At 42.7% G+C, this 26,004-nt stretch overlaps 1 protein-coding gene across 1 annotated transcript in view; it reads right to left on the bottom strand.

Annotated features, from left to right (window-relative positions):
• The window catches only part of WLS (Wnt ligand secretion mediator), a 126,009-nt gene that overhangs the window by 70,092 nt on the left and 29,913 nt on the right, over positions 1-26,004 (bottom strand). The window contains exon 2 of the mRNA XM_055140493.1: positions 9,793-10,065. Coding sequence (XP_054996468.1) covers positions 9,793-10,065 — 273 coding nt within the window. The remainder of the gene's footprint in view (positions 1-9,792; positions 10,066-26,004) is intronic.

The raw sequence follows: 26,004 nt of genomic DNA, 5'->3' as shown, positions 1-26,004 counted from the left end.
GTGCAATCTACTTTCCAAAGTGAAATTACTGGGGGAAAGAAGTGGGTGAAAATGGGTAGAACACAGCATACATGCTTATTTTAAAAAAGTATATTAGGAAGGTTTTGGAGAAACCCAGAGTTTTCTATTAGATTTTTCTATAGACCAGAAAACCAGCAAGTCCGACATGTAATTGAAAGAACACAGCATAACAATTACTATCTCCAAATAATAGAAATACGGGTTTCCACATTCCAGCTAATGAAAACCTGTTCACAATGGCTACCCCCAACATGAGGCCTGAGACCCTCTCAAGGGCAGAAATAATTCAGGAATAAGAGTGAATAAGACGACCCTAATATTTGTTATCCTTGACTTCTTTCACCAAAAACAGTCTTTTCCCACGATTTAAGTGTTTTCTATGCCTAGTAAAAGAGTGATTCATGCTAGTAAATTCTAGGCTTTCATCTGCACTTGAAGGGGGCTCGTGACTCCATAAGGAGAAGAGAACTGACCACGTGAATCCATTTAGCATACTAGCAATCTTCCTGCCTTGAATTTGCCTCTACAAAATTCCAATTTCATCTAAATCTCTCAGATCTTTCTGGTAAATTTTGAGCTTTCAGATTTTCGGTTTATTTATTGTTTTGTTTTTTTTTGTTCTGTGAGGTTGGAGGCAACAGGCAGAGAAGTACTTTGAACTTTTTATTTCTACACATTAACTCTGATTGAGGAAGGTGGAAAGAAATATCAAAGGTAACTTTAAACATCTTCATACCAGCCTTCAATAAGAAGGCTCCAATCAGGGCTGGAGCGATAGCACAGCAGGCAGGGTGTTTGCCTTGCGCGAGGCTGACCTGGGTTTGATTCCCAGCATCCCATAGGGTCCCGGAGCATCGCCAGGAGCGATTCCTGAGTGCAGAGCCAGGAGTAACCCCTGAGCATCGCTGGGTGTGACCCAAAAAGCAAAAACAAACAAACAAAAAAAGAAGGCTCCAATTAGCAATATTTCACACAAATACAGGCCATAAGGTCCTGAATCAAAGGCCCCCTGTGGTGGCAGGGAGTAGAGGTGACTGGCATTAAGGGGGATCTGAAGATCTTTATTTTTTCTGGTGCTCCTTAATATTGATTACGAATGGAAGTTTGGCTGTGTGACCACTAACTTAACAGCCTGTTTTATCCCAGGATCTATGATTTTTATGGCATATGAACTGACCTACCTCACTAACCAATCAATAGAACTTGCCTGAGTGGTTAAAACTATGTCGGGAGAAGGCCCAGGGATGGGGGCGGCTCAGTGGGAGAACAGTTGCCTCTCAAGTCTTGTCCCACTGCTGTCTCACATCATCATTCACAATCCCTGGCACCACCTTGGGTCTCTGGTGCCACAAGTGCAACCTCTAAACCAAGTGTATGGGAGCACCACAGTCAAATGCAGAAACACCGAAGCCAAGTATGCAACCCTTGGAACGCACCATAAGCCAATATCCCAGACATGAAACAACCACAAAGGGAAGACAGGAAGGCAATAAAAGAACACAACTCTTGTTTACAGCCAACAGTAAATTCACAAAAGGGTCCCCTAACTACTTTCAGCACATTCGCTGCTAATCACTCCGGATAATGGGACAGTCTGGTTTTTACAGCAAACAGATTGTTCCTTCACTCTGGTTGCCTTTATGTAGTGTCTATTTGACATTCTATAGCAGATACACAAACGGAAGACAACAAGCATGTCATTAAAAGTTAGGAAAATGGACCAGAAAAATAGCTCAATGGACTGGAAGTGCAAGATTTGCCAGATCTTGCAAGATCCTTTCAAATCATGTTAATTTTCCTGGCATGGTACTCTAAGCACCTCCAGGAGTGACCCCCCCAAGCACAGACCATAAGGAATTCCTGAGCAGCCTCAGGTGTGGCATGAAAACAAACAAACAAATGGCCGGAGATATAGTACAGCAGGTAAGATGCTTGTCTTGATTACAGCCAACCTGGTTTGAGCCCTGGCATCTCATGTGGTCCCCCAATCTCCACCAGAAAGTGGTCCCTGAGCACAGAACCAGGAGTAAACCCTGAGCACAGCTTAAGTGTGGCCCCAAATTCTCCCTTAAATTTTTAAAAAATGGTTCGGTATCACTCCTGGGCCCTTGAGCCATCCAACTTAAGGTTAGGTAATAAATTATCAGTACCATTATAATCATTTTTGTGTGTGAAGTGTGCTTTGCAGAAATAATTCGAGTTTGAGAGAAGGAAGATCACTCCATCATGAATCCATCACATAGTTGCATGTGGCTCTTGCCATAAAAAAACAAGCAATGCTAGAGAATAGTCCAGGGTTAAAGGCAAAATATAACTAATATACCTAAGAACAGAACAGTCTAGATCCAGGTTTTCCGCACCCATACCATGTACGCATTTTCTAGTATTTTTTTCCATGTGAAAAGTCTTTAGATCCATAAAAATTTTATATACGCAACTCAAGACAGAAAAAACTCATCCTGGGATTTTTCTGCCAATGACTCTCAGCGTTTTTTTCTCTTTCCACAGCCTGTAAATTTGAAAGATGGGCAGAGACAAGTCAAAAAAACCAAAAACCAAATACAACACTCCTTCTTTGATCTCTGTCCCGAGATTCCTCAGAAGCAGACCCAGGGAGAGTCTGAGGTCATGGGAAGTATGTAACGGGCAACTGTAATTAACAAAAGGATAGTCCATCACTAATGGGTACTGTTTCAGCCACCCAAACTATATTTCACTGTAGATTCACTGAATCGCGAATTACAGTACACTTCTAAAAAACCGAGTGGTGCCCACTTTAAAGTATAAAATACAGAACTTGTTCTAAATCAGAATTTTTAATTGGGGCCATATGGCCCCCAGGATCCCCCCCACCCCCGGTATTCCCCGGAGGGCCCAGGTGAAAATGGAGTAAACTGAGGGTGGGGTTAACTGTTAGGATGGGAGGACCACAGGAAGGACACAATCAGAAAGAAGACTGAGACAGTAATTTTTTTTTCAATGACAATATATCCAGACACCAATTTAATCTTGTTTCTTTCTCATACTCTTTTGATCAGTCACCTCTCCCATTTCCCAACTCTTTGCAATAAACACTGAAGCCTGAATCTTTCCAACACTTCAGAAGCACCAGCCTTCCCTAAGTCTCTTGAGTCTTTTCAGTTGACCTTCCCTCCCCAGTGCTTACAGGCTGCTGTTTTAAAACTATCTCCATTTAGTCTGCCACAGAGGCAGAGGGAGGGTCGGGATGGGGGTGGGAATACTGGGAACATCGGTGGTGGAAAATGTGCATTGGTGGAGGGATGGGTGTTTGATCGTTGTGTGGCTGAAACTCAAACACGAACGGTTTGTAACTGTATCTCACAGTGATTCAAGTTAAAAAAAAAACACCCTATTTCCATTTAAAGTGGAACTGGCACTATTTTTCAGATTTATCTCTGGGTGACAGTTGTAGGTTTCAAAAATATTTATGTCACGGGCGATAAGTAGGGGTTCTACACAAAATTACTTTTTCAGAGGTAGATTTCTCTTTGGCTTAATTCACATGAAATGCGTTCTTGCTCAATAATAAAATATAATATTAACCAACTGAACTGTATATAATTCCTTTTAGTACTATTTTTAAAAAGCCCTCTCATCACTTTAATTATCATAGACTACCCTACCGTGTCATCCCTGCCTCCAAAGGCATCAGTCGGATTAAACCTCAGCATTGATGAAATAATGATCAGATTTATTTAAATGCCCATCCTAATAAATTCTTCTAGTATCCAAAGATTTGTCAACATATTAAAACCCGGGCTGAAGAGATAGTACGGGGTTAAGCATATGGGGTTTGCATATGTATGGCGTTTGCATATGGCTAACCAGTAATCATTCCCTGGCACCACACAGAATACCACCAGACACAACCCCAAGCATAGAGCCAGGAGCAACCTTGAGTACTTCCTGGTGTGACCGAACCTTCTCCACAAAGAAGTTTAAAAGATACTAAAATCTATAAAACCTATGTTAGACAGGCCAGAGAAATAATAGAGGATGATAATACAGGTTGCTCGTGGTCAACACCAACAGGAGTGGCCCCAGGGTAGAGTTCCTGTGTACTGCTGGATGTGACCCAAACTCTTGCCCTTTACATTAAAAAGCATAGATAAAACTGGGGCTGGAGAGATAGTACAGTGGGTACGGCTCAAACTCAGCAGACCTGGGTTTGATCCCTGGCATCCATCCCTTGATTACCAAAAGGAGTAATTTCTGAGTGCAGACCGAGGAGTAACCCCTTAGCATCTTCAAGTGTGATGGCTCCCAAACAAACAAATAAAACAAAAGCCTGTATTTTTCAATTGAAAAATTTGAAAAGAAAAATCATTTAGCCACAATGGGTAGGCTAAGTTCAGCGGGTAGGGTGTTTGCCTTGCACGCGGCTGACCCGGGTTCGATTCCTCCATCCCTCTCAGAGAGCCTGGCAAGCTACCGAGAGTATCTCTCCCGCACAGAAGAGCCTGGCAAGCTACCCATGGCGTATTCGATATGCCCAAAACAGTAACAAGTCTCACAATGGAAACGTTACTAGTGCCCACTCAAGCAAATCGATGAACAACAGGACGACAGTGCTACAGTTCTACAGAGTTCACTGTGATTTAGATTATTTTAACAGCTAAACTCTTCAAACTGAGGTGAAACTCTGACTCTAGGCATATACTGGAAACTCCCACTTTAATTTCATATTCCAATGTAAAATCTCTTCTCATTATCTGAAATCTGAAACCCATTACAGAGACTTCTTATAACTTCAAAGAAAAAACAGGGTTCATTGCACTTCCAATTCCATTTCTCATGTTCGTTTATTGCTTTTGAAAGACATCTTAACTAGCAATATGATATAAATTGTGGAAAAGAGCACTTATGTATAAGCAACTGATATAAGGATCAGAGGATAAACTACGACCTACAGATATGCATATGACCATATTAACATATGTAGATGGATGTATAGATTCATATCCACTAATGAACAAAGAAAAACTATCTGCTATTGAGGTCTTTAATCCACTTTGATCTGACTTTTGTTCTAGGCCTTAGACAGAGGTCAGAGTTTATTTTTTTTGCAGGCAGAGCTGTCCAGTTTTCCCAACACCACTTGTTGAAGAGGCTTTCCTTGTTCCACTTCACATTTCTTGCTTCTTTATCAAAGATTAAGTGATCCTGTATTTGAGAGTCTGGGATAGAATATTTAACTCTATTCCATTGGTCTGTGGGTCTGTTTCTAGCCCAATACCATACTGTTTTAATAACTTTGAAGGGAGAAATTATTTGCCATAGAGGCAGGGGGGGAGGGTTGGGGTGGGGGAAGGGAGGATACTGGGGACATTGGTCGTGGAGAATGTGCACTGGTAGAGGGATGGGTGTTCGATCATTGTGTGACTGAAACTCAAACATGAAAGCTTTGTAACTGTATCTCATGGTGATTCTGTAGCAGTGTCATCCCATTGTTCATCGATTTACTCGAGTGGTCACCAGTAATGTCTCCATAGTGAGACTTGTTACTGTTTTTAGCATATCAAATATGCCACAGGTTAAAAAAATAAAGAGAGAGAGAGAGAGAAAAAAAAGAAAAACTATCATTCTTAATTGACACCTAAACTCATGGAGCCAGGAACAACCCTTGGGCACCACCAGGTGTGGCCCCAAATCAAACAAAAAATTCAACCAGGACTAAAGAGACCACATAGATCTGAGTTCAGGCTTTACATGTGAAAGGGACCTGGTCCAAGGCCCACAACCACATGATTCCCCAAGCACTCCTAGGTGTAACCCTGAGTTCTGAGCCAGGAATAGACCCAGATCTCCTCTGGCTATGCCCCCCTACCCCAATTTAAAAAAACAATATTTACTAAATATACTTAAGAATTTTCTGAGAGATTATAGAATAATTTAGTTTAGAAATATATAATTATCTTCTAAAACTTCGCATGAACTCACCTGAGGCACCGTGTAAGACAGCTAAACAATTTTGATGCCAGATCCAAAAACCTACTGCAATAGGCAAATGGTAAGAGAATTAAACCCTTTCCTTACCACCTGGAAACAAAAATTGTAGGACTACACACTAAACAACAGCCCATCATACTAACAGGCTACTTTCTGAAAAATGGACCTATTAGTCCACTTAGTTTTAATCATCTGAACCCCAATTTAGTCAAGGAAAGCAATAGATGAGTATAGCAGCCATGGCTGGTTTGGTTTAATTTAAAATTAAATTAAATAGATTGAAATTATATTCAGAACCAGAGAGATAGTACAGTCTATAAGATTGGCCTTGGGGGCTGGAGCAATAGTACATCGGGCAGGGTGTTTGCCTTGCATGCAGCTGACCCGGGTTCGATTCCCAGCATCCCATATGGTCCCCCAAGCACCACCAGGAGTAATTCCTGAGTGCGGAGCCAGGAGTAACCCCTGAGCATTGCTGGGTGTGACCCAAAAAGCAAAAAAAATAAATTAAAAAGATTGGCCTTGTACTAGGCCAATATGGGTTCAATCCCGAGCACCCTTTAGAAGTGACCTCTGAGCAGAGAGCCAGAAATAAGCAGTGAGCACCACTGGGTGTGGCCCCCAAACCAACATAAGTAAAATAAAATAGAGTTACTTAACAAAAGACTTATTTGAAGGGCCAGGGAGATAGTTCAAGTGGTAGAGCACATGCCGAATACGTATAGAACCCCAAGTTTAATCCTTGGCACTTCATGGTCCCGAGCACCTGCCAAACATAGTCCTGTTGATCTCTGAGCACCAACCCAACACTGAACTGCCAGGTCCACACAACAGGATTGAGAATCACCCAGAATGACCCCTATTAAAAAAATTGTTTGAGGGAAGGATAAGGTGGGGACCGCAATCTGTTGCCTGACATTCCTCTTTTCCCCACAGGAGAACGACGCAATCCAAAAACTATTTTCATGGACAGCTTCCTACATGCAAAGTTGCCCCCTGGGCGCTCATTAACTCTCCAGGTGCCTTAGCAATGTTTCATCTAGGTAGATGGCAGGGAGAATCCCCTCAACACTGCAAAGACAGTTGCCCCAAATAATAGCACTGGGCATGTGGATCGCTCAAAGCTGCAGGCATTTAGGGCCCAAAAAACTCAGGAAGAACCTTGGAGTTTCCCCTTAGCTGTCTAAATAGTGCACCATCTCCATCAGCTACTATGATATAGTAGGAGTTTGTTTGGGACACCATTTAAACGCCACACATGTCCCCGTCCAGGACCCCATGTCTCTGTGGGCTTTTCATACATACAAACTCGAATTCCTTTTTCTCATCAGCTTCATGTCTTTTTAATTATTTGGGCAGCCAATGAACCTGAAAAGCTGGCAGGAATTTCTTTCCCCTCCGTGAAATCGGTCACAAAGGAAAGATGTTCACAGGAGCACCAATTTTATTCCGTAGGAAAAGTGTATGGGACTCCTTCAAGGTTCTGGGTGCATGTCACAAGAGGGAAAGCATAGGACATGTCACAAGTGAGGGTCATGTGACTGGTTTTGTAGGATGTGAAGGTTTTTAAGGAACAGCTCTGGGGCTGGAGTACAGGTGAAGGCACCCCAGTCCGGTCCCCAGCACCTTAACCAGGAGTGACACTCAAGGGCAGAGCCAGGAGTAGTACCCCAGTCCCCCAGTGCTGGTTAAGTGTGGCCTCAAACCCAGAAGAAGCCCCGTCTTCTTTTAGAGAAGGGGGAAAGGAAAAGGAAGAGGATCATTCTGGGTAAAGGTACAAAGGGAGAGGACACCCCATGGATATCTTTGTGGAGGAGGACAGGATGTGAATACGTAGATTGAAAATGTAGACTCCGAGAATCTATATAGGCATGAGCCAAGATAGGTAACAACTCAAATGGAAAGGCCTCAGAATACACACCTCATCTGTGCATTCTGAGTAAGGAGAATGAACAGATTACAGAAGTAACTCCTCGTAATTTCGTTCCTGCCTCTTCTCAAGTGGAGTTACTGGTTTAATTCTCACCTATAGGATAGGTGAGACCAGCAGAGGACACAGAATGGCTCTTCTTGCTTTTGTCTCAAGTTTTCATGCTGGTCAGTGGGAGCCCAGAGGTGAAACACTGGTCACAGAGGATGCAGGCCTGCCAATCTGGTGGCCTTGGGAAACAGATCCCCTCCACCTCCCCTCTGCCCTCCCCAATAACTGCACTTGAAAAGAGGGAGGGATGGAATGAGGAGTTACTTCTATAATCTGTTCATTATCCTGCTCAGAATGTACAGATGAGGTGTGCGTTCTGAGCCTTTCCATTGGAGTTCTTACTTTGCATGGCTGACCTGCCTATATAGATTCATATATCCTACCTATTCAGTCCGCATATATACGTCTTTTCTGTCCGCATATACACGTCCTTTCTTGACATTATAGTCAAGTGGTGGTGGATCTCCTGGAAAGGAAAGCAACAGGGGATCCACCACCACTTGACTATAATGTCAAGAAGGTACAATCAGACTGTAGCCAGGATACCCCCAATCTGGGCCCCTAAGAAGAGATGATTTGTGGATCACCTGTTTGTGGATTTCACCTGCTCAATTTTGGGCTTACTTATTCCCTAGCCTGAATACAGGCAGCAGTCCGTGATTATTTCACATTGACCACAAGAGTCCAGCTCTTCCTTCGTACTTGGAGTTCAGAGACACAGCTCAGCTAACTGGCCCTGAGAATAGATTGCAGTGAGCTTGATCTTCACCCGCAAGTCTCAGGAGTTCAGTTCACCTGTTCCTCATCTCCACCCAGGCTTCAATGCACAGACGACTCCCAAGTACATATTTCTTTGCCCCCTTTGCCCTTGAGCCTGCTGCAGCAGTAAAGAAATAATCACTTCCTTCTCAAGCTAAGATGTCCTCGACTGGACCTAGAGGGTCCAGGTGGCTCAGAAAGACCCCATCATCTCACAGCATGTTGAAATGTCCTGTGTCCTGAAAGCCTGGATCACTACTGGCAAGCTAAAGAACAGAACATAGCTTTGTGGGCCAAGAGCAGAGAGACACCAGAGACACCACTGGTTCTCACTTGATAGGGATTTTTTTCGAAGGTGATCATTTTTTTCATAGTCCAGATGGAAAAGACATTTTGAACCCTAGACCTATGTAGTAATCCTCACATCATTGTACAGGCAGAGGGTCCTATGACCTGAGAGAGGTGATGGTGCTTGGTGATTTGGGCAAGACTTCACTGAGATCACTGTCATCCCGTTGCTCATCAATTTGCTCGAGCGGGCACCAGTAACATCTCCATTGTGAGACTTGTTGCTACTGCTTTTGGCATATTGAATATGCCACAGGTAGCTTGCCAGGCTCTGCCGTGCGGGTGAGATGCTCTTGGTAGCTTGCCGGGCTCTCCGAGAGGGGCAGAGGAATTGAACCCAGGGCGGCTGTGTGGAAGGCAAATGCCCTACCCTCTGTGCTGTCGCTCCAGCCCTGGGCAAGACTTATAGAAGTCAAACTGCCTGAATTTGAATCCTGGTTCTCTCTCTAGGTGTTTGATCTTGGGCAGCCTTCCTGATGTCTAAGATTTCCCGGTGTAAAATGAAACAAGATCTACCTGCAGAGAATGCGTGGAAAGAGAAAACCTGCCAAACATGTAAAGTCCTCACGAAAATACCATCAATGACTGTCTTACTGGTCCAACGAGTATCAGTTACTGTTACCATAACTGGCTCTGCACGAATCCCCCTAAGAGAAATGTCACCCTGCCCTCCCCAAGGTAGGAGGAAAGGGAGGAGTGGGTTATGCACTTACTGATTTGGTTGTTCAGCCTGAAGGCGATGTCTAGCTGCAGGATAAACAGCATGAACTGAAACCAAGGACTCATCTCCATTTTGGGGAGTGGAATGTGGACAGAAAACACAATGTCGTTGGCTTCGATTTGCCTCTTAAAAGCCTCATCGATGTCTCGGATCTTGTTGCACTGGTTGGGTCCCCAAGGCATGAACCATTTTGTCTTGTGATGGTTCTTGAGGACATCCACACATTTGACAGACATGTATGACACGGCAGATGTTGGCCCGGGAGCTGAAAAGAGAAGGAAAGGTTTTCAGTTTTAGAAAAGTCATCTACTGAAAAGTGCTCCTCCCTGGATAATAATCTTTCCACCTCTCTGTTTTCTATTTCCAGACTGATTTTATAACCCACGAGAGGCAATAGTTAGGGGTCTTCCCACATGCAGGTGAGGTACCCATGGTGACCTCTGTAAGTACCAAAATGCATCCTCAGGAGCCTTCCTTCTCCTTTGGGTTACTGTGATGTACTGAACTAGTATTATTTGTAACTAGTTTGGTTCAGCTACCTCTTCATTCCGAACAAACAGCATAACAATCAATCTACTGTACTTCAGTCCCATCTCCCAAAGGGTTTGGATATACCAGTCCGTTGGAGAACAGTGTTTGCAGTCAAGACCTACAATCAAATTACTGTGGCCTCATCTTCTGTAAACTGGTTAAATCTACAAAAGCACCAGGATCCTCATTTGAGACACTGGCTAACTGCTAAGATTCAACCATGATGGCTCATTTCTATGGTTCATAACTCTCAAATTCTACAGCATTACTTTCAAGTGAGAGAAAACAATATAGCGTCTGCAGGGTCCTACTGGGTGAAGTATTCATCAGAGGGAGAGAATCCAAACACCGATACTTCAAAAGGACCTTCCAGTGTGACCCATGATTTCCAAGGGGATCCAAAGGGGTTTCCCAACTTGAAATACAGATTAGGAAAACTGCTCTTTTGCAATTATAAAATGGTGGCATGATTCATTAGAAAAGCAGAAATTCTAAAGTTCAAACACTTATCCAAAGTCCCACTAGAGGGAAGTAACTACTATCAGAACTGTATCAGATTTCTGTTTTTTCTCTGTGTCTAATTAGATAAAAAAAAAATTATATTTAAATTGCACAGTTCAAAAATACTTATTATATTAGCACAGACTTTGAGAAAAGGTACCACCATATACATAGTCTTACAGCTGTTTTTCTTCTTATTCTCTTCAAGAAACAGAGGTGTACAGATTCTGTCCATCGGCCTGGTCTAGAGTCAAATTCTGGCTCTCTCATTCCTAATTGTCTCTTCTCTAGCCCACGCAAGCAAAGTTTGGGGTGAATTATTAAACCTGCGTGTGTATTAGCTTTATTGTCTCTTAAATGGACATAATAATAGTATCTACTTCTCTGAGTCACTGTTTACATTAAACAAGTTAGCATATGAAAAGTGCTCAGAATAGTGATTGTGCATATGAAAAATAGAAAGTTAATATTAGGTACCATATTATAAATGGCACCTAATATAAAATTTCTATATAATCAAAATCTTTTTCAACTACTAACTGAAAGTACTAACACACTAAATTTACAGGGGTATACAAAATGAAATTTACCTACACTACATTGGTTTTATTTTTTTGTTTGTTTGTTTTTGGGTCACACCCGGCGATGCACAGGGGTTACTCCTGGCTCTTCACTCAGGAATTACCCCTGGCGGTGCTCAGGGGACCATATGGGATGCTGGGATTAGAACCGGGGTCGGCCGCGTGCAAGGCAAACGCCCTACCCGCTGTGCTATCGCTCCAGCCCCTACACTATGTTGGTTTTAGAACTCTAGAAATTTGTGTAAGGCACATTTTAATATAGAAAGGTGCTAGATTTTATAGAAGCATTTTTTATTCATGTTTTTTCATATTTTTGGTAAATCTAACAGTCACCTTTATTGTGCTCTTAGATATTTTTCATAATTTAATGATGAAATATTTAAGTATTTAATCCATCCATTTTATCTATTAAGTATTTAATCCATTCAGTTTGCAGAGCTTGGCAAGCTACCTGTGGCATATTCGATATGCCAGAAACAGTAACAGTAACAGTCCTCATTACTCTGACCCTGAAAGAGCCCCCAGTACGCCATTGGGCTACACTAGCATGTGACAAGGATGAATGGAGATGTTACTAGTGCCCACTTGAGCAAACTGATGAACAAAAGGATGATAGTGACACAGTGATACAGTGAATCCATCTATCTGGTATTTATTTTGATATAAAAAATGAGGTGAGGTTTTACTTTGTTATTTTATTCCTCCTAAATTTTGTTTTGCTTTGTTTTGGGGGGATATACCCAATGATGCTCAAGGTTTATTCCTGACTCTGCACTCAGGAATTACTCAGCTCACAGTAACTGAACTCTGGTCAGCCGCGTGCAAGGCAAGTACCCTGCCGGCTCTCCAGCCTCCACTTTGTTAAAAATTAAAATATCTTTTTTTCTTTTTTTGGTTTTTTATGGTCACACCCGGCAATGCACAGGGCTTACTCCTGACTCTGCACTCAGGAATCACCCCTGGCGGTGCTCAGGGGACCATATGGGATGCTGGGAATCGAACCCGGGTCGGCTGCGTGCAAGGCAAACCCCCAGCCGCTGTGCTATCGCTCCAGCCCCCAAAATTAAAATATCTTGTACTAAATGAAATGTCCTTGTTTTTGCTATAGGTAGGACATCACCTTTGACTTATATGTACCAATAGAATTTTCTGGAAGATCTTTCTATTCTGTGATGTAGATTGCCAATTGAAGCCCCCAACACACTGTTTTAAATATGGTAAAGTGATGGTGTGTATAGAGTAATAGGATAAATATCCCCGACTCACTTCAAATTTAAATTTTTTGCTGTAATTTTCACTGGAATTACTTTATTTTTTTTTATTACTTTATAAACACAAATTGACACGAGCCAGTCAGAATCCCTTCCCAAATTTTCATTTCCTCATCCACCAAGAACAATGATTTGGGCTTCCCTTCATTGAAGCACACTATCACAGTCCACTGAAATTTTCCCATTTATTTCATGGGAACCCCTTAGTAGCACAAAAATATATTTTGAAATGTATTCATAAATTTTTTACTCTAAAAGTAGTTAAAGGAAAACTACAAATTATAGTTTATGTGTATGTGTATATGGTTTAAAATTTTTAATTCTGTGCGCAAAACACACAACATACTGTGCTTTCAGACCTTTTATGAGCAGAAATAATTTTTTTTATTTTTGGGTCACAGCCTGCGGTGCACAGGGGCTACTCCAGGCTCTGCACTCAGGAATTACTCCTGGCGGTGCTCAGGAGACCGTATGGGATGCTGGGAATTGAACCCGGGTCGGCCGCATGCAAGGCAAACGCCCTACCTGCTGTGCTATAGTTCAGCCCCAGAATTGATCTCTTTGTATAACAAAAGTCACAAAGCAACTAGAGGAATATATATATATAAAGAACTTCATTTTGGAGGCTCAAGTGTGTATTATTAATATTTGGCACCATTTTCAAGGCTTCAGTGCACATTTTCATATACATCCTAATGATAAATTCCAAGTGACAACATGTTACATTAGCAGAAAATGGTCAGTGTTTAATGTCACCAGAATACACAGCACAAACTACACTCTAGCCGAAAGTCTCTTGAACACTGCAACTCTGAATCATCACTAATCCATGGCGTGGTCCAGGGGGAAGCCAGAAAGTTTTTCTCTAAAACTCAAAATGGGATCGCCAAGACTTTTACAATGAAGTCATCTAAAATCAGACCCCTGGCTTATTATTAGAAATGTGCATCAATCAAACTTTGGTTATCTTGATTCAGCTGACATTTGAAAAGTTAAATGACACATTCAACTAAACCCTTTTTAATGTGGTCGGACAAATAAACAGAGAGACAAAAGTCATGAATTCTATTTTTGGTCAACACCCTCAAACTGACTATTTGCTGCAGAAAATAGTTATGACATTTTAAAACTTCTATTCTTTCTACACGAATGTAACCTTTTTCTGTATTTCTTTTCTTTTCCTTTTTCTTTTGAAAAACAAATTTTTCCCTCCGTAGACCAAAATGAAACATAACGAGCTGAGTTCTTCAGCTAAGCTCCAAAACCACATTCCAAACTTAATAACAGAGAAGCCGAGCACTTTATGGGCACAAAGGCTGCATTTTTAATGGACACAGTGAACGTTCTGTCTTTGTAGAGGCCTGAGTTATTTTCATTCTTTCATTAGTCTTGTGTTTTTGACATAAAGAAAAAAAATCCCAGGAATACTAATATTTTCATAAAGATCATGGCAACAGACTTGGAGAAGCCACGAGTACATCTCAGGCTTTGCTATGAGAATCACAAATGATTTCCCTCACTTGAATAAATTAGTCCTCCAGTCCCCAAAACCTTTTGCGTAACTTAAAAACATCAAGATAATTCAACATTTTCAATTCTTCTAGTAGTGCTCAAGGAACACAACACTTGTATTGTTTGAAAAGTAAACAGATGTTTTGATTTTCTTTCAGAATGGGCAGTTAGTGCATCGTGGGCGGTGGGGTGGGGGTGGGGGGTCATGTTTTTACAATGCATGTCAACTTCCTACTCCAACTAACAATGAATCCACAGGTGTTTCTTTATGTAAAAACAGCGTATCAAAGTAAATTGAAAACAAAGCTTGGAGCAAGGGGGAGAAGCACTTATATTGGTTGCAGTCAATTCTAAGTACAACCTAGACTTCTTGGTTTACAAAACAGTGTCTAAAATCAAAAGAGACCTGATTTTTGTCTTTAAATTTTGAGAAAAGAGGAGCTGGAGCAATAGCACAGCGGGTAGGACATTGGCCTTGCACGTGGCCAACCTGGGTTCGATTCCCAGCATCTCATATGTTCCCCCGAGCACTGCCAGGAGTAATTCCTGAGTGCTATGAGCCAGGAGTAACCCCTGTGCATCGCCAGGTGTGACTCAAAAAGAAAAAAATAATTAAGAAAAGGGAGCATGAAAGATGGTCTTCTAAGAGAAAGACACAAATGGAAAAATCAAAAATCATCTGCCACCGCTCAGATAGAGAAGGGAACACCAAATAAAGTGTGGTTGGAGGACCCGCTTGGGATGGGAGATGCGTGCTGAAAGTAGACTATAGATTGAACACAATGGCCACCCAATTCCTCTATTGCAAACCACAACACCCGAAAGGAGAGAGAGAACAAAAGGGAATGGCCTGCAACAGAGGCGGGGTGGGGTTGGGGGGATGGGATTGGGGGTGGGAGGGATACTGGGATCATCGTGGTGGAGAATGGGCACTGGTGGAGGGATGAGTACTCGAGCCTTGTATGACTGAAACAAAAGCACGAAAATATGTAAATCTGTAACTGTACCTTCACGGTGATTCACTAATAAAAAATAATAAATTTTAAAATAATAAAATAAAATAAAAGTCATTTGCCACCTTTGAAACAGCTATAATCAGCTAAGAAGTCCATGTGACTTTACTTAGAGACCGGTGTGGTTCTAAGGATTAATAGAGTTTGTGTATTCAAGAAGGGGCTGAATTCAGGTCAACAAACTAAGTGTTTGCTCAGGTGAAAGCTAAAAATAGCTGCTTCTGAGTATTGCTCAGTTACAATATCACCCAGCTGCTTCAGCAAACATAAATGTCCCCATTTCCCATCTGCATCACCTACCTGGAAACAGGTGTCCTAACACTACTTCCACAGCAGTGCGATTGAGTGGAGAGAGCAGTGTGACCCAAAATGAGTATATCGGGTCACCGAAGACTGTTTTATTTCAAAGACTGCATTTCAAATATGCCCAGAAGTCTAAAATCAGGAGCCAGGAGCCAGAGAGACACCCTGGGTAGGATGCTTGCCCTGCACATGGCCGACCTGGGTACTGCCTGTGGTCCCCTGAGCACAAAGCCAGGAGTTAGCCCTGAGCACAAAGCCAGGAGTCAGCCCTAAGCACCACCACACGTGTTCAATAAATAAATTAAATAAATAAATATGAATAAACCAGGAACTACACCCTGAAACACTGGCACCTTAAGTTCAGTTCTCTTGACTCCGCCTCTCCACTGTAGGAAGAAACTGTGAATAGGTCCTACATAATATTCCGTTTTAAAGTGGTAGGAAGTCAGGAAGATGTATTTGTGTTGGATGGGGGCAAGTGGTTCCCACACCTACTGGTGGTCAAGGGACTATGTGGTACAAAGGATCAGATGTGGACCTCCCACATGCAAAGCACGCACTCAGCCTGTTGACTGTCTCTAGGTCAAGTCAGACTCCCAATGCAAGGCTATGAAGACCTCTACAGGGGCCTGGATGGTGCTGAAAACATTTGCCTGCAAAGTTCAAGGCCCTGAGTTCAAATGTTGGTGCCACATGAAACACGAGGTCTTGTGCTTTATCCCTTTATCCCTGGTGCCCTGCATTCAGGCTCTAAAAATACAGAGATCTGCTTGGAGAGATGATTGCTCAAAGTACTTTATGAATGTAGGCCTGGTTCAATCTCTGGCAACACATGATCCCCCCGCATGATCTTCCAAGCACCTCTAGAGGTAACTCCCAAGCATGGGCCCAGGGATTAACTCCTGAGCACTGCTGGGTATGCCCCCCCCCACGCCACCCTCCGCTCCAAAAAACAAAAACAAAAACAAAAACAAACAACTTTCAGAAGCTCCTCAGTGACATGCATTACTAAGACTTAAACTACATTTCCCAAGCCCACCTTGAGTTCTATGTTCTTAACCGATACTGTACAGGACAGGAGTGACTGACAAATAGGTCAGCCCCTAAGAAATGTACACAAAATGAGGAAAATAGACAATAAATCCATAATTACAGGGGAGAAAGTGAGTTGTAATTGCGGTGGATGCTATATTTATCCTGACATTACACGGGGAAGGTAGGAGAAATACATTCACTGGAATGAGGCAAGAATTCCAGTCAACATCACAGGGTAGCCTTGAATTAAAATGTAAGTGAACAATGACTAAACCTGTACTCCTTTCTGGAAGAATATTCATTGACTCCAGTCAGCTTCCTGTTAGGGCTTCTTAAAGGGCTGCTCCATGTACAAATTACTATGCAGTCAACCACCGCTGCTATCATGCTCAAAGTTGAGTCAACATCAAATCATTAGCCCCTACTCCCTCTGGAACATGTCATTAGAGAGTTGGACGGAGATGCAAGTCTCAGGTGCCTCCCAGGAAGGTTAGAATAGAATGAGAACTGCATGCTGGCCTGATGCAGTCTCTATTTAAGCCAATACTGTTGCTTCTTTGCTTTATCAAGAATCCTTGAGCAGGGGCTGGAGCGATAGCACAGCGGGTAGGGCGTTTGCCTTGCATGCAGCTGACCCAGGTTTGATTCTCAGCATCCCATATGGTCCCCCAAGCACCGCCAGGAGTAATTCCTGAGTGCAGGAGCCAGGAGTAACCCCAGTGCAATGCCGGGTGTGACCCTCCCCACCAACCAAAAAAAAAAAAAAGGAATCCTTGAGCAATTTGTGTTCTCATTATGCAGACAACCTGCTAACTAAAGATTGGGACAAGCGATGTCCCAGTTGCTCACCAAGCAATGTGGGAGGCAGAAGCTGGCAAAGAAGCACATCCTCCTAGAAACTTGCTCTGAAAGATGTCTGCCATGAGGCATGGATCGTAGAGAGATTTGGTGCGGGGTTGGGAGGGTTCGGAGAGACAGTTTGCAGGTGTTGGGGACAGAGGGAAAGGGAAAGACAATGAAGAAAGCCTGTTCTAGGTCATAGGATTTTGAGAAAAATCACAGTATGTTCTGCCGATGTTTTTGTCACAGCTTGAAAGGAAGTCCTTCAGCAGGGAAAATGCAGCCTCACACCTAACTGGGTCTCAGCCCTTTCTGCTTTGGCTGCCCCGTGGGGCGGTTCCGCCAGGGTGCCCTGGCACAGTCTCTGCTTCAGAAAGCAGACTCACAGCAGGAATTTGAAAGAGACTCACAAATAACCAAGGACGCTTATTTGGACAGCATCTTTTGCTCCACCTAATTCTTGGCCTGGAAGTAGCCACCAGGACGTGGGGGGGGGGGAGAGGAGGAGGAGGAGCACGGGGGGGGGGGGGAGAAGGAGACGCACAAGGGGGGCAATAGGACCAGGCAGCTTAGTCTCCTACTCAGCAACTCAGCCTCAAAAAAAGCCCCTGAGCTCTCTATCATCACTTAAAAAGCCTGTCCTGCTAAAGGAAGAAAGTTGGCTGTGTCAGAAGCTGATACTGAGAGATTCATCTTCAGTGGGCTACACGCAGGACTGTGAGGAACAGATCCACTAACAGGGTAATGCATGTCTATGAGCATCAATGATCAGAACACCTTGATCTGAACAAAAGTAATGACTTGAAGTACATATGGTCAAATGATTCAGAGGTATTTGGGAGAATTTGGGTTTTACAATTGCACCCCAACTCAAAACTTACTGTCCACTTCATTTCTAAGGAAGGGCAATCTCCCTTGTCTGGCATTCCTGAGAAATTCAGAGAAAGCTAAATATTAAAACTGGTTCAAGCTTTGCTTACCCCAATATGGGAACTTGAGCTATAATGACAAGTCGTATGAAATACATTGTGGCCTCAGGCCTTTCGATCATTGTAAAGTCTGCTTAAGATCTGGGGAATGTACGACAGAAGGGAACAGGCAAAGAACATACGTGACAAAAAGCAAGGGGACCAGACGAAATCCCATTATTTACGTAACTATGATTTTTATTCAATGGTCCCCCAAACTACTCATTTAAACATAAAAGAACCTTCAACTAAATTTAGAAATGCACTTTGAAACATGTTTAATTGAGTTCCCAAAGATTCTCCCTGCCTTTCTGGGGCTCTCAAATGTCCTATTGTAATTCTGGTTGAAAGCGAAGGTGCCAGAGAGGGGATATCCTTAATAGCACTAGGTCATCTCACTGAGCTTTCAGAAGCAGAGCATTTCTCCAAGCCATGGAAATTCCTCAGCATTTCCCTCACCATTCCCTCTGGGACAGGTCCTAAAGTGATTTCTTACTATCTGTCCCAGCAGGCATCAAGTCCCGAAATGACTCATTATCTTGCCAGTTGTCATGCCTGATGCAGTAAGTGTAAATAGGCATGTTCAACTTGGTCCTTTTAGACTCAACCAATTCAGTCATTTTTTTTTCTTTTTCTCTTTTGGATGGGATGAAGGTTGGGTCACAGCTGGAAATCCTCAGGAGCTCCTCCCAGCTCAGGGGTCACTGTTGGGGTGCTAAGGGATGGCACCTCAGGGCAAACATGTGGTGCCAAGTTGGGATGGGAGATGCATGCCGAAAGTAGATAATGGACCCAACATGATGACCTCTCAGTGTCTGTGTTGCAAGCTATAATGCCCAAAAGTAGAGAGAGAGTCTGGGGAATATTTTCTGCCTTAGAGGCAGGGGGAGGGTGGGAAAGAGGGGGTATACCCGGGATATTGGTGGTGGGGAATGTGCACTGGTGGAGGGATGGATGTTTGATCATTGTGAGATTGTAACCCAAACATGAAAGCTTGTAACTATCTCACGGTGATTCAATAAAATTTTTAAAATTAAAAAAAATAAACATGTGGTGCCAGCGATAGAACTCCAGACATCCTGCATGCAAAGCATGCGGCCTGGTCCTCTGAGCATCTCTCCTGCCTGGGTCTGTTCATTCCTTAACCGAAGGGCTCTGCAGCAATCATGGCCACTCAACCCACTGCCCATGAGGTAGATGAAATTCTCTATTTCAGCTGTGCCAAACAGTGACCTAGTGTTTCACAGTTCAATCTCAACTGCCAGAGACCTAAAGTGGAGCTGTGGGGCCAAGACCAGGAGCAGAGACTGGGGGATTCCTTTAGTTCTGCCCTGTAGGTTACACTGAGAGGTGATTGATCCCTTGCCCATAATTTTTCAGTTTTGTAGTTAATTATACTAACATCTGTTCTAGGGAAGCTAAATCTTTAAATCTTTCAGCACAGCAGAGCATTCTTCTACACTATCTTGCTGTTACCAACACACACACACACACACACACACACACACACACACACACTCCAATTAGCAGAATCAAATGCAATATAATTTGAACTATACACATGAAAATGAAGTGCTAATTTAAAACCATTTCCTATACCATGTACTTCAGAGTAAATGATGGACGTTTCAGCAGCAAAGTTTCAGATGTTGTAGCAAACACGTGTGTTATGCATTCTATCGATTCAAGTACATTGGATAGTATTATATGCTTACACCATAGGCAGATGGGGATTGTAAATGTCCAATCTGCCATCTCAAGTGTTCTGTAGCCAAATACGTCACAGCTCTAAAGAATAGAAGAATGGAGGAAGTAGTGGAGAGGGATGATAACATAAGAACATTGGTTAAGAGTCTTGGTCACTTTGGTGGAATAGAGGTGAGATAACTGTGTATAGGAAGAGCCAACACTATTGTGGCCCGAACTATAATGATTAAATGTGTTAAGGTGGAGGGGGACGTTGGGACCTTGGTGGGGGGACAGTGACACTGGTAATGGGGTTTGGTATTGGAACCCACATGCCTGAAACTATTATTAACAGCACTATGAATCATGGTGACTAAATTAAGATTGAAAAAGAAAAATATAAAAGAATTGGAAAATGACCCTCTGCTCAAAATTTATGTGGCACATGAGGAGAACCACTGGGCTCACATTAACCAAGTGACTTAGGCCCCGTGCAAAGAAGTCACACTGGAAAAACAGCAGAGTTCTAGGCTGAAGAGGTAAGACAGGAGTCAGGAGCTTGCCTTTATTTGGCCAATACTAATTCAAATCCCAGGTATCACATATGGCTGGCCCTTGAACACTGCCAGGGGTCACTTCTAACGACAGAGCTGATAATAACCCTCCAAAGTTATTCATTTATTCCAATATTTATGGTGTAGGGAACAATTTTAAATTGGTACTTCAGGTTTGACCCAATGCTCACTAGGTAACAGAGTGACACTTAGGGACATCCAGTCAAATTCTTACAATTCTTCAATCAAACTATAAAAGGCCAATGACAGGCCAAATCTGAGGACCACCATCCACATCCCTTCAGAAACAAATAGCTCTGAATTCCTCACATCACCTGATCTACACCTTTATCACAGCATTCTGTTTTATTGCCAACATACAAACTCTAGAAAAGTAGAAGATCCTCAGGGAAGGGACCACATTTTCCTCCTTAGAGAGCTGAGCACAGAGATTTGAGCATGGTAAGTCTTTCAAGCCTGAATTGAGCAATTAACATGAAAGGGTGTCTAATGTCATAATAAACGTTAAATTATGGTTGATGTACCTAACAAACTTTCATCAAACACCCATTAGACGTCATTTGAAAAAATACCATAGTGGATTAAATCTATGGTCTGCCTATAGCAGAGTACAGACAAGTGAGATCAGCATTCAGAGAGAGAGTTTGGGAAAATGCCAAGGCAGTTATACTTGATGACCCACCTCCCAACCACCAAATCTACAAATCCCTGGCACTGCCGAGAGTGATCCCTAAGCACAGAGCCAGGTGAAATGCCTGAATACCACCAGGTGTGATCCACTGTAGCACTGTAGCACTGGTGTCCCATTGTTCATCGATTTGCTCGAGCGGGCACCAGTAACGTCTCCATTGTGAGACTTCTTGTTACTGTTTTTGGCATATCAAATACGCCACGGGTAAACAAAAAATAAAATCAAATCTACTTTTCAATTTAGCCTCATTTCTATGACAATGTTGGAATCTCGGCACCACATAGCAACCTGAGGGTGACACAATAACTGAATTTATAATTTTCATTTTATTTTTTTTAAATACGGAACCAAACTCAGGTTTCACACAATGCAATTCATGTGCTTTACTATTGGGCCACATCCCAGTTTATGAATATTAACTGTTAAAGATCAAATAGACTTGTCCTAAACTTGACCAATATCACCCCATTCCACAGGGAGAAAAGCAAATTTACACGTAAACTTGCACACAACAATAGACAAGCAGAAACATGGTAATGTTTAACATTTTTCTCCTTATGTCCATTTTTCTCATTTAGAAACTCTAAATGAATTTTTCTCTCTAGTATGATGAACTGCACATGAAAGTTCTCAAAATACTAGTAAATAATGAAAAACTTCTGGTGTTGGAGTGTGGAGCAAGGGATGGGTTTTGACATGACCCACTTTGCTTCTGAATGGTGACACACAGATGCAACTGTGTTTGAAGAGTCACTTTACAGGAAGAATTTGCAGATCCTCCGCCTTTGAGTGGGATGTGATGGAGAGAAAGGAGTCAAGGAAGACTCCCGAGATTCTAGCCTGGACAGCAGAGAGATGCAAATGCCGCTGGATCCAAGGAGAGGATCTTGTGTCCTCTCACAGGGAGACCACAGGACCTGGACATGTACAGTGTATTATAGAAAAGAGCCGGGGTGGGTAATAGTTAAATGGCCAGAGAGTCAGTACAGAGATTCAGGCCTTGCCTTGCATTTGCATGAATGTGACAATGGTTGGAATCTCCGTATCACATATGTTCCTCTGAACACTGCCAAGGGCGGCCCCTGAGTATCACTGGATTTACTCTCCCCTCCCCGCCAAACAAAGAATGACAACAAATAGTTAGGGGCCAGAGAGATAGTACAGGGGTTAAGGTACTTGCACACAGCCAACTCTGATTCCATCCCAACACCACTTATGGTTCTTTGAGCAACAATAGGTTTGATCCTCAACAACAGAGCCGGGAATGGGAATAAGCCTTTTGCATTGCTGGGGGTAGCCCCCCAAACAAGACAAAGGTCAAATACATAAATAAGATGTAGAAGAGGATTAGATTTATTTTGTAGGTTGCAAGTTACAAAGACGGAAACTGGTTGATAAATCAAAGTTAACCCTGACAGGGGAAAATATTGAGCAGCACAGTTGTGCATGCACGGAAGGGGACCTGCAGGGGGTACCGGGTCAGCACAGAGCACAGAGGGCGTTTCTGAGCTCTGGGCAGGGACAGGAGGGTCTTCAGAGCTTTCTCCATTATTAATATGCTATGGGCAATCTTCGAACATTGAGAATTTCAGTTCTGGACCACGAATCCATCTGGCATTCCTGAACTACTGCAAATTTGAGGATAAGAATCTTAATGGAATAAATTATCCTAGGAATCAGGATTGCTGAGTTCCAATACTGCATATGCCACTAGCCAGGCAAATTATTCCATCAATCTTAGGTCCCAGTTCTCTCAACTGTAAAAGCCTGCGTTTGAACTGTTGGACACTTCAGATTAGGAAATTCAAAGACCCTAAAAGGAATTTAGCATACTCTATATTATGGTGAAAGTCATTCTTCCAAACTTAAAAATATCCTTTTAAATTAGGCTCAGTTTATATGCCAAGAACAGCGACTGCCAAGACTCGCCCATCTCCTCCTCCTCCCCTTGCCCCCACCCCCCAGCTTCCTTCTATTTTCACATGTGTCAGAGGAAGAGGCTGAACCGCCCTACTCTCATCTGTTGCTGTTAAGAGTTGGAATGGATGCTGGGTGTTGTCTATTTCACAACTGGTAAGATGAGAGAACCATTCTAGGAACTAAAGCAAACTATAAGCAAGAGTCGAACTTCAGAGTTAGGTATTCAGCATGATGAAATAGACTCTCAAAATAAATATTATGGGAAGGTGGGTCTAACTCAAACCTAATGAAAATATTCAGGCAGAAAAACAAACTACATTCCAGCTTCCAGCAAATGGCCCTTACATTCACTGCCTAATACACACAAAGACATTCCAATACAATGAAATAATTTGGAGAATATCCAACCTCTATTTTTCAGGATGACAGGAATAAGCTCAACCGAGCTGAGTCTATTATTCAGAAGAAATGAAAGTTGTAGCATCCACTTCCCTAAGCCAAAGGATTGTTGACAAAAATCTGCTAATGAGACATCAATTGCTCACAACATTTATTCACTCAGAGTTTCATTTTTAAACTGCTTGATTCCTGAGGCTGGAGTGATAGTACAATGGGGAAGGTACTTGCTTTGCAAACAGCTGACTCAGCTCTGATCTCCAGTCCCCTTAAGTTTCCCTGAGCCCCACCAGAAGTGACCTCTGCGCACAGAGCCAAGAGTAAACCCTGAGAACACGTAGGTGTGCCCCCAAACAAAACAAGGACTTCTTGATTCTTCATATACTTTGAAAATTACCCAGGACGGAAAGACCTTCCACGAGAGAAAACAACAATGACAGTGTAGCAAAGGAGCTGGTTTCATAGGAAGGATTATGCGGCTGAAGCCAGCAACAAAAACAAAGCAAGAATAAAATAGACTTAGAAAAACTTGAGTTCCGATCCCAGCTCTATTACTTTCTAGTAACTTAGGTGGGCAACCCCCACTAAGTGTGTGACATTACAGCACTGCAACCAGAATGTGGTGCAACTAACATAAGCAAGAGAACACGACTCCCAGCAAGTACCACTTGGGTGATCCCAGGAGCCAGATGAGCTGCACAACCGAATAGGTGATCTAGGTCTGTCCCCGTCAGCACAACAATCGATTGTAAAGGGAAGTGTGAGTGTGTGTGTGTGTGTGTGTGTGTGTGTGTGTGTGTGTGGTGGAGGGGGAGCAAGGGGAGCACTCATCTCAATGATTGTTGACTGTTAATTTCTTTGACAGAATCATGCCTGTTAAATTGAACCAATGTGTCTTTAACAGGGGCAGATAAAAAAAAAGTGGGATTACCAGGGCAAAAACTTTACACAGACCATTGTCAGGATCTATTTAGCTAGCACATGACACTCGGAAGATGGCAAAGCCTGGCCCTTAGAAACACACATTAGAAAGTTGGGTTATGGGGCCAAACTGTGAGACTAGGGTGTAGCTGTCCTAGTCCTCTGCATCTCCAGGGTTTTTCCATCTCAGTCAGAGAACCACATTCCACAGTATAAAGTACTTACTACTTAGTACTGCTGGCTGCCCTGTTATCAACCCACCACCCCAGAGTTTCTCATCCATGACCCTGCAGGCACACGGAGGATGATGCTATGTGAGACTGTCTGTGGCACTATTTAGCAGAGTCCAAGCTTCTACCTCCTGATGGCCAGTGGCATCTTTCCTTCTCTTCCAGGAAGCAGCAAAAATCCCAAATGTCTCCAGACATAGCTACACATCCCCCAGGAACAGCAAAATTGCTCCTGGTTGAGAACCTCGGGTTCTTCCCAACCATCCAGCCTTAGGGAAAAAATTCAGATCCCAGTAAGGCATTATGCAGCATTGTCTTTTTCGGACAGGGATTCTAAGTTCTCTACAACCCATAACGATATAGTTGTAGTAACATAGGTATTCTGAACTGGCTGCATCAAGTTGTTATCTACAAATGACAAATGTGACAACAGTTGCATTATCTGTGTATTTCTTACGTGCCAGGATTGATTTTCATTTCTACACAGCTGCATGCTGCAGATATTAATGTCTTTTTTTTAGATACAACAAAAATGAGGCTCTGAATATGTGAATAATTCATCCAAGATCTCAGCCAATAAGAGGAGGAACTGGAGTCTCAACCAAAAAACACACCTGAGTCCAGAGTCTATCCAAGATCCTCCTAGTGAGAATACCCAACGCGGAGATATACAGGAAATGTGTTTAGGAAGGGCCCAAGAGATAGTATAGGGTTAAGATGCTTGTTATACACTTGTTGTACATGTGGCCAACCAGTTTGTTCCCTGGCACCACTTATGCACACAGAGCCAGAAGTAAGTCCTGCGCACCACTGGGTATGGCCCCCAAACAAGCAAACTAAATGTATTTAGCATAAGTTGTAAGTTAAAATGGCAAGGCCCTTGGATAGGCATGTATAAGACTCAACATTCTCCGTACTCAGCCATCAGTAATAAAGACGTTTTTGTTTTAAGGACACCAATGAATTGATATTTGAGTTTATAGTTTTCTGCTGAAAACAAAATACATAGCAGTTTCTCCAAAGTAGAAGGCCAGCAGTAGCTGGATGCCATGGTAGCAACGGTAAACTTCAGCTTGACTAGAAATGTAATCACCAAATAGAGATAACAAATAGAGCAAGGTTTATCCCTAAACAAGAGTAGGATGTTTTCACATGGAAAAGGAAAGTCGAAGGAGAGAACAGATAATCATCTTCAATTATTTGAAAGGCCATATCTAACAGTAGGGAAGC

The sequence above is a fragment of the Sorex araneus genome, chromosome 5, assembly GCF_027595985.1.
Source record: "Sorex araneus isolate mSorAra2 chromosome 5, mSorAra2.pri, whole genome shotgun sequence".
Classification (NCBI taxonomy): domain Eukaryota; kingdom Metazoa; phylum Chordata; class Mammalia; order Eulipotyphla; family Soricidae; genus Sorex; species Sorex araneus.
The sequence above is the reverse complement of the archived record's forward strand: the minus strand, read 5'-3'. Positions and strand labels throughout refer to the sequence as shown.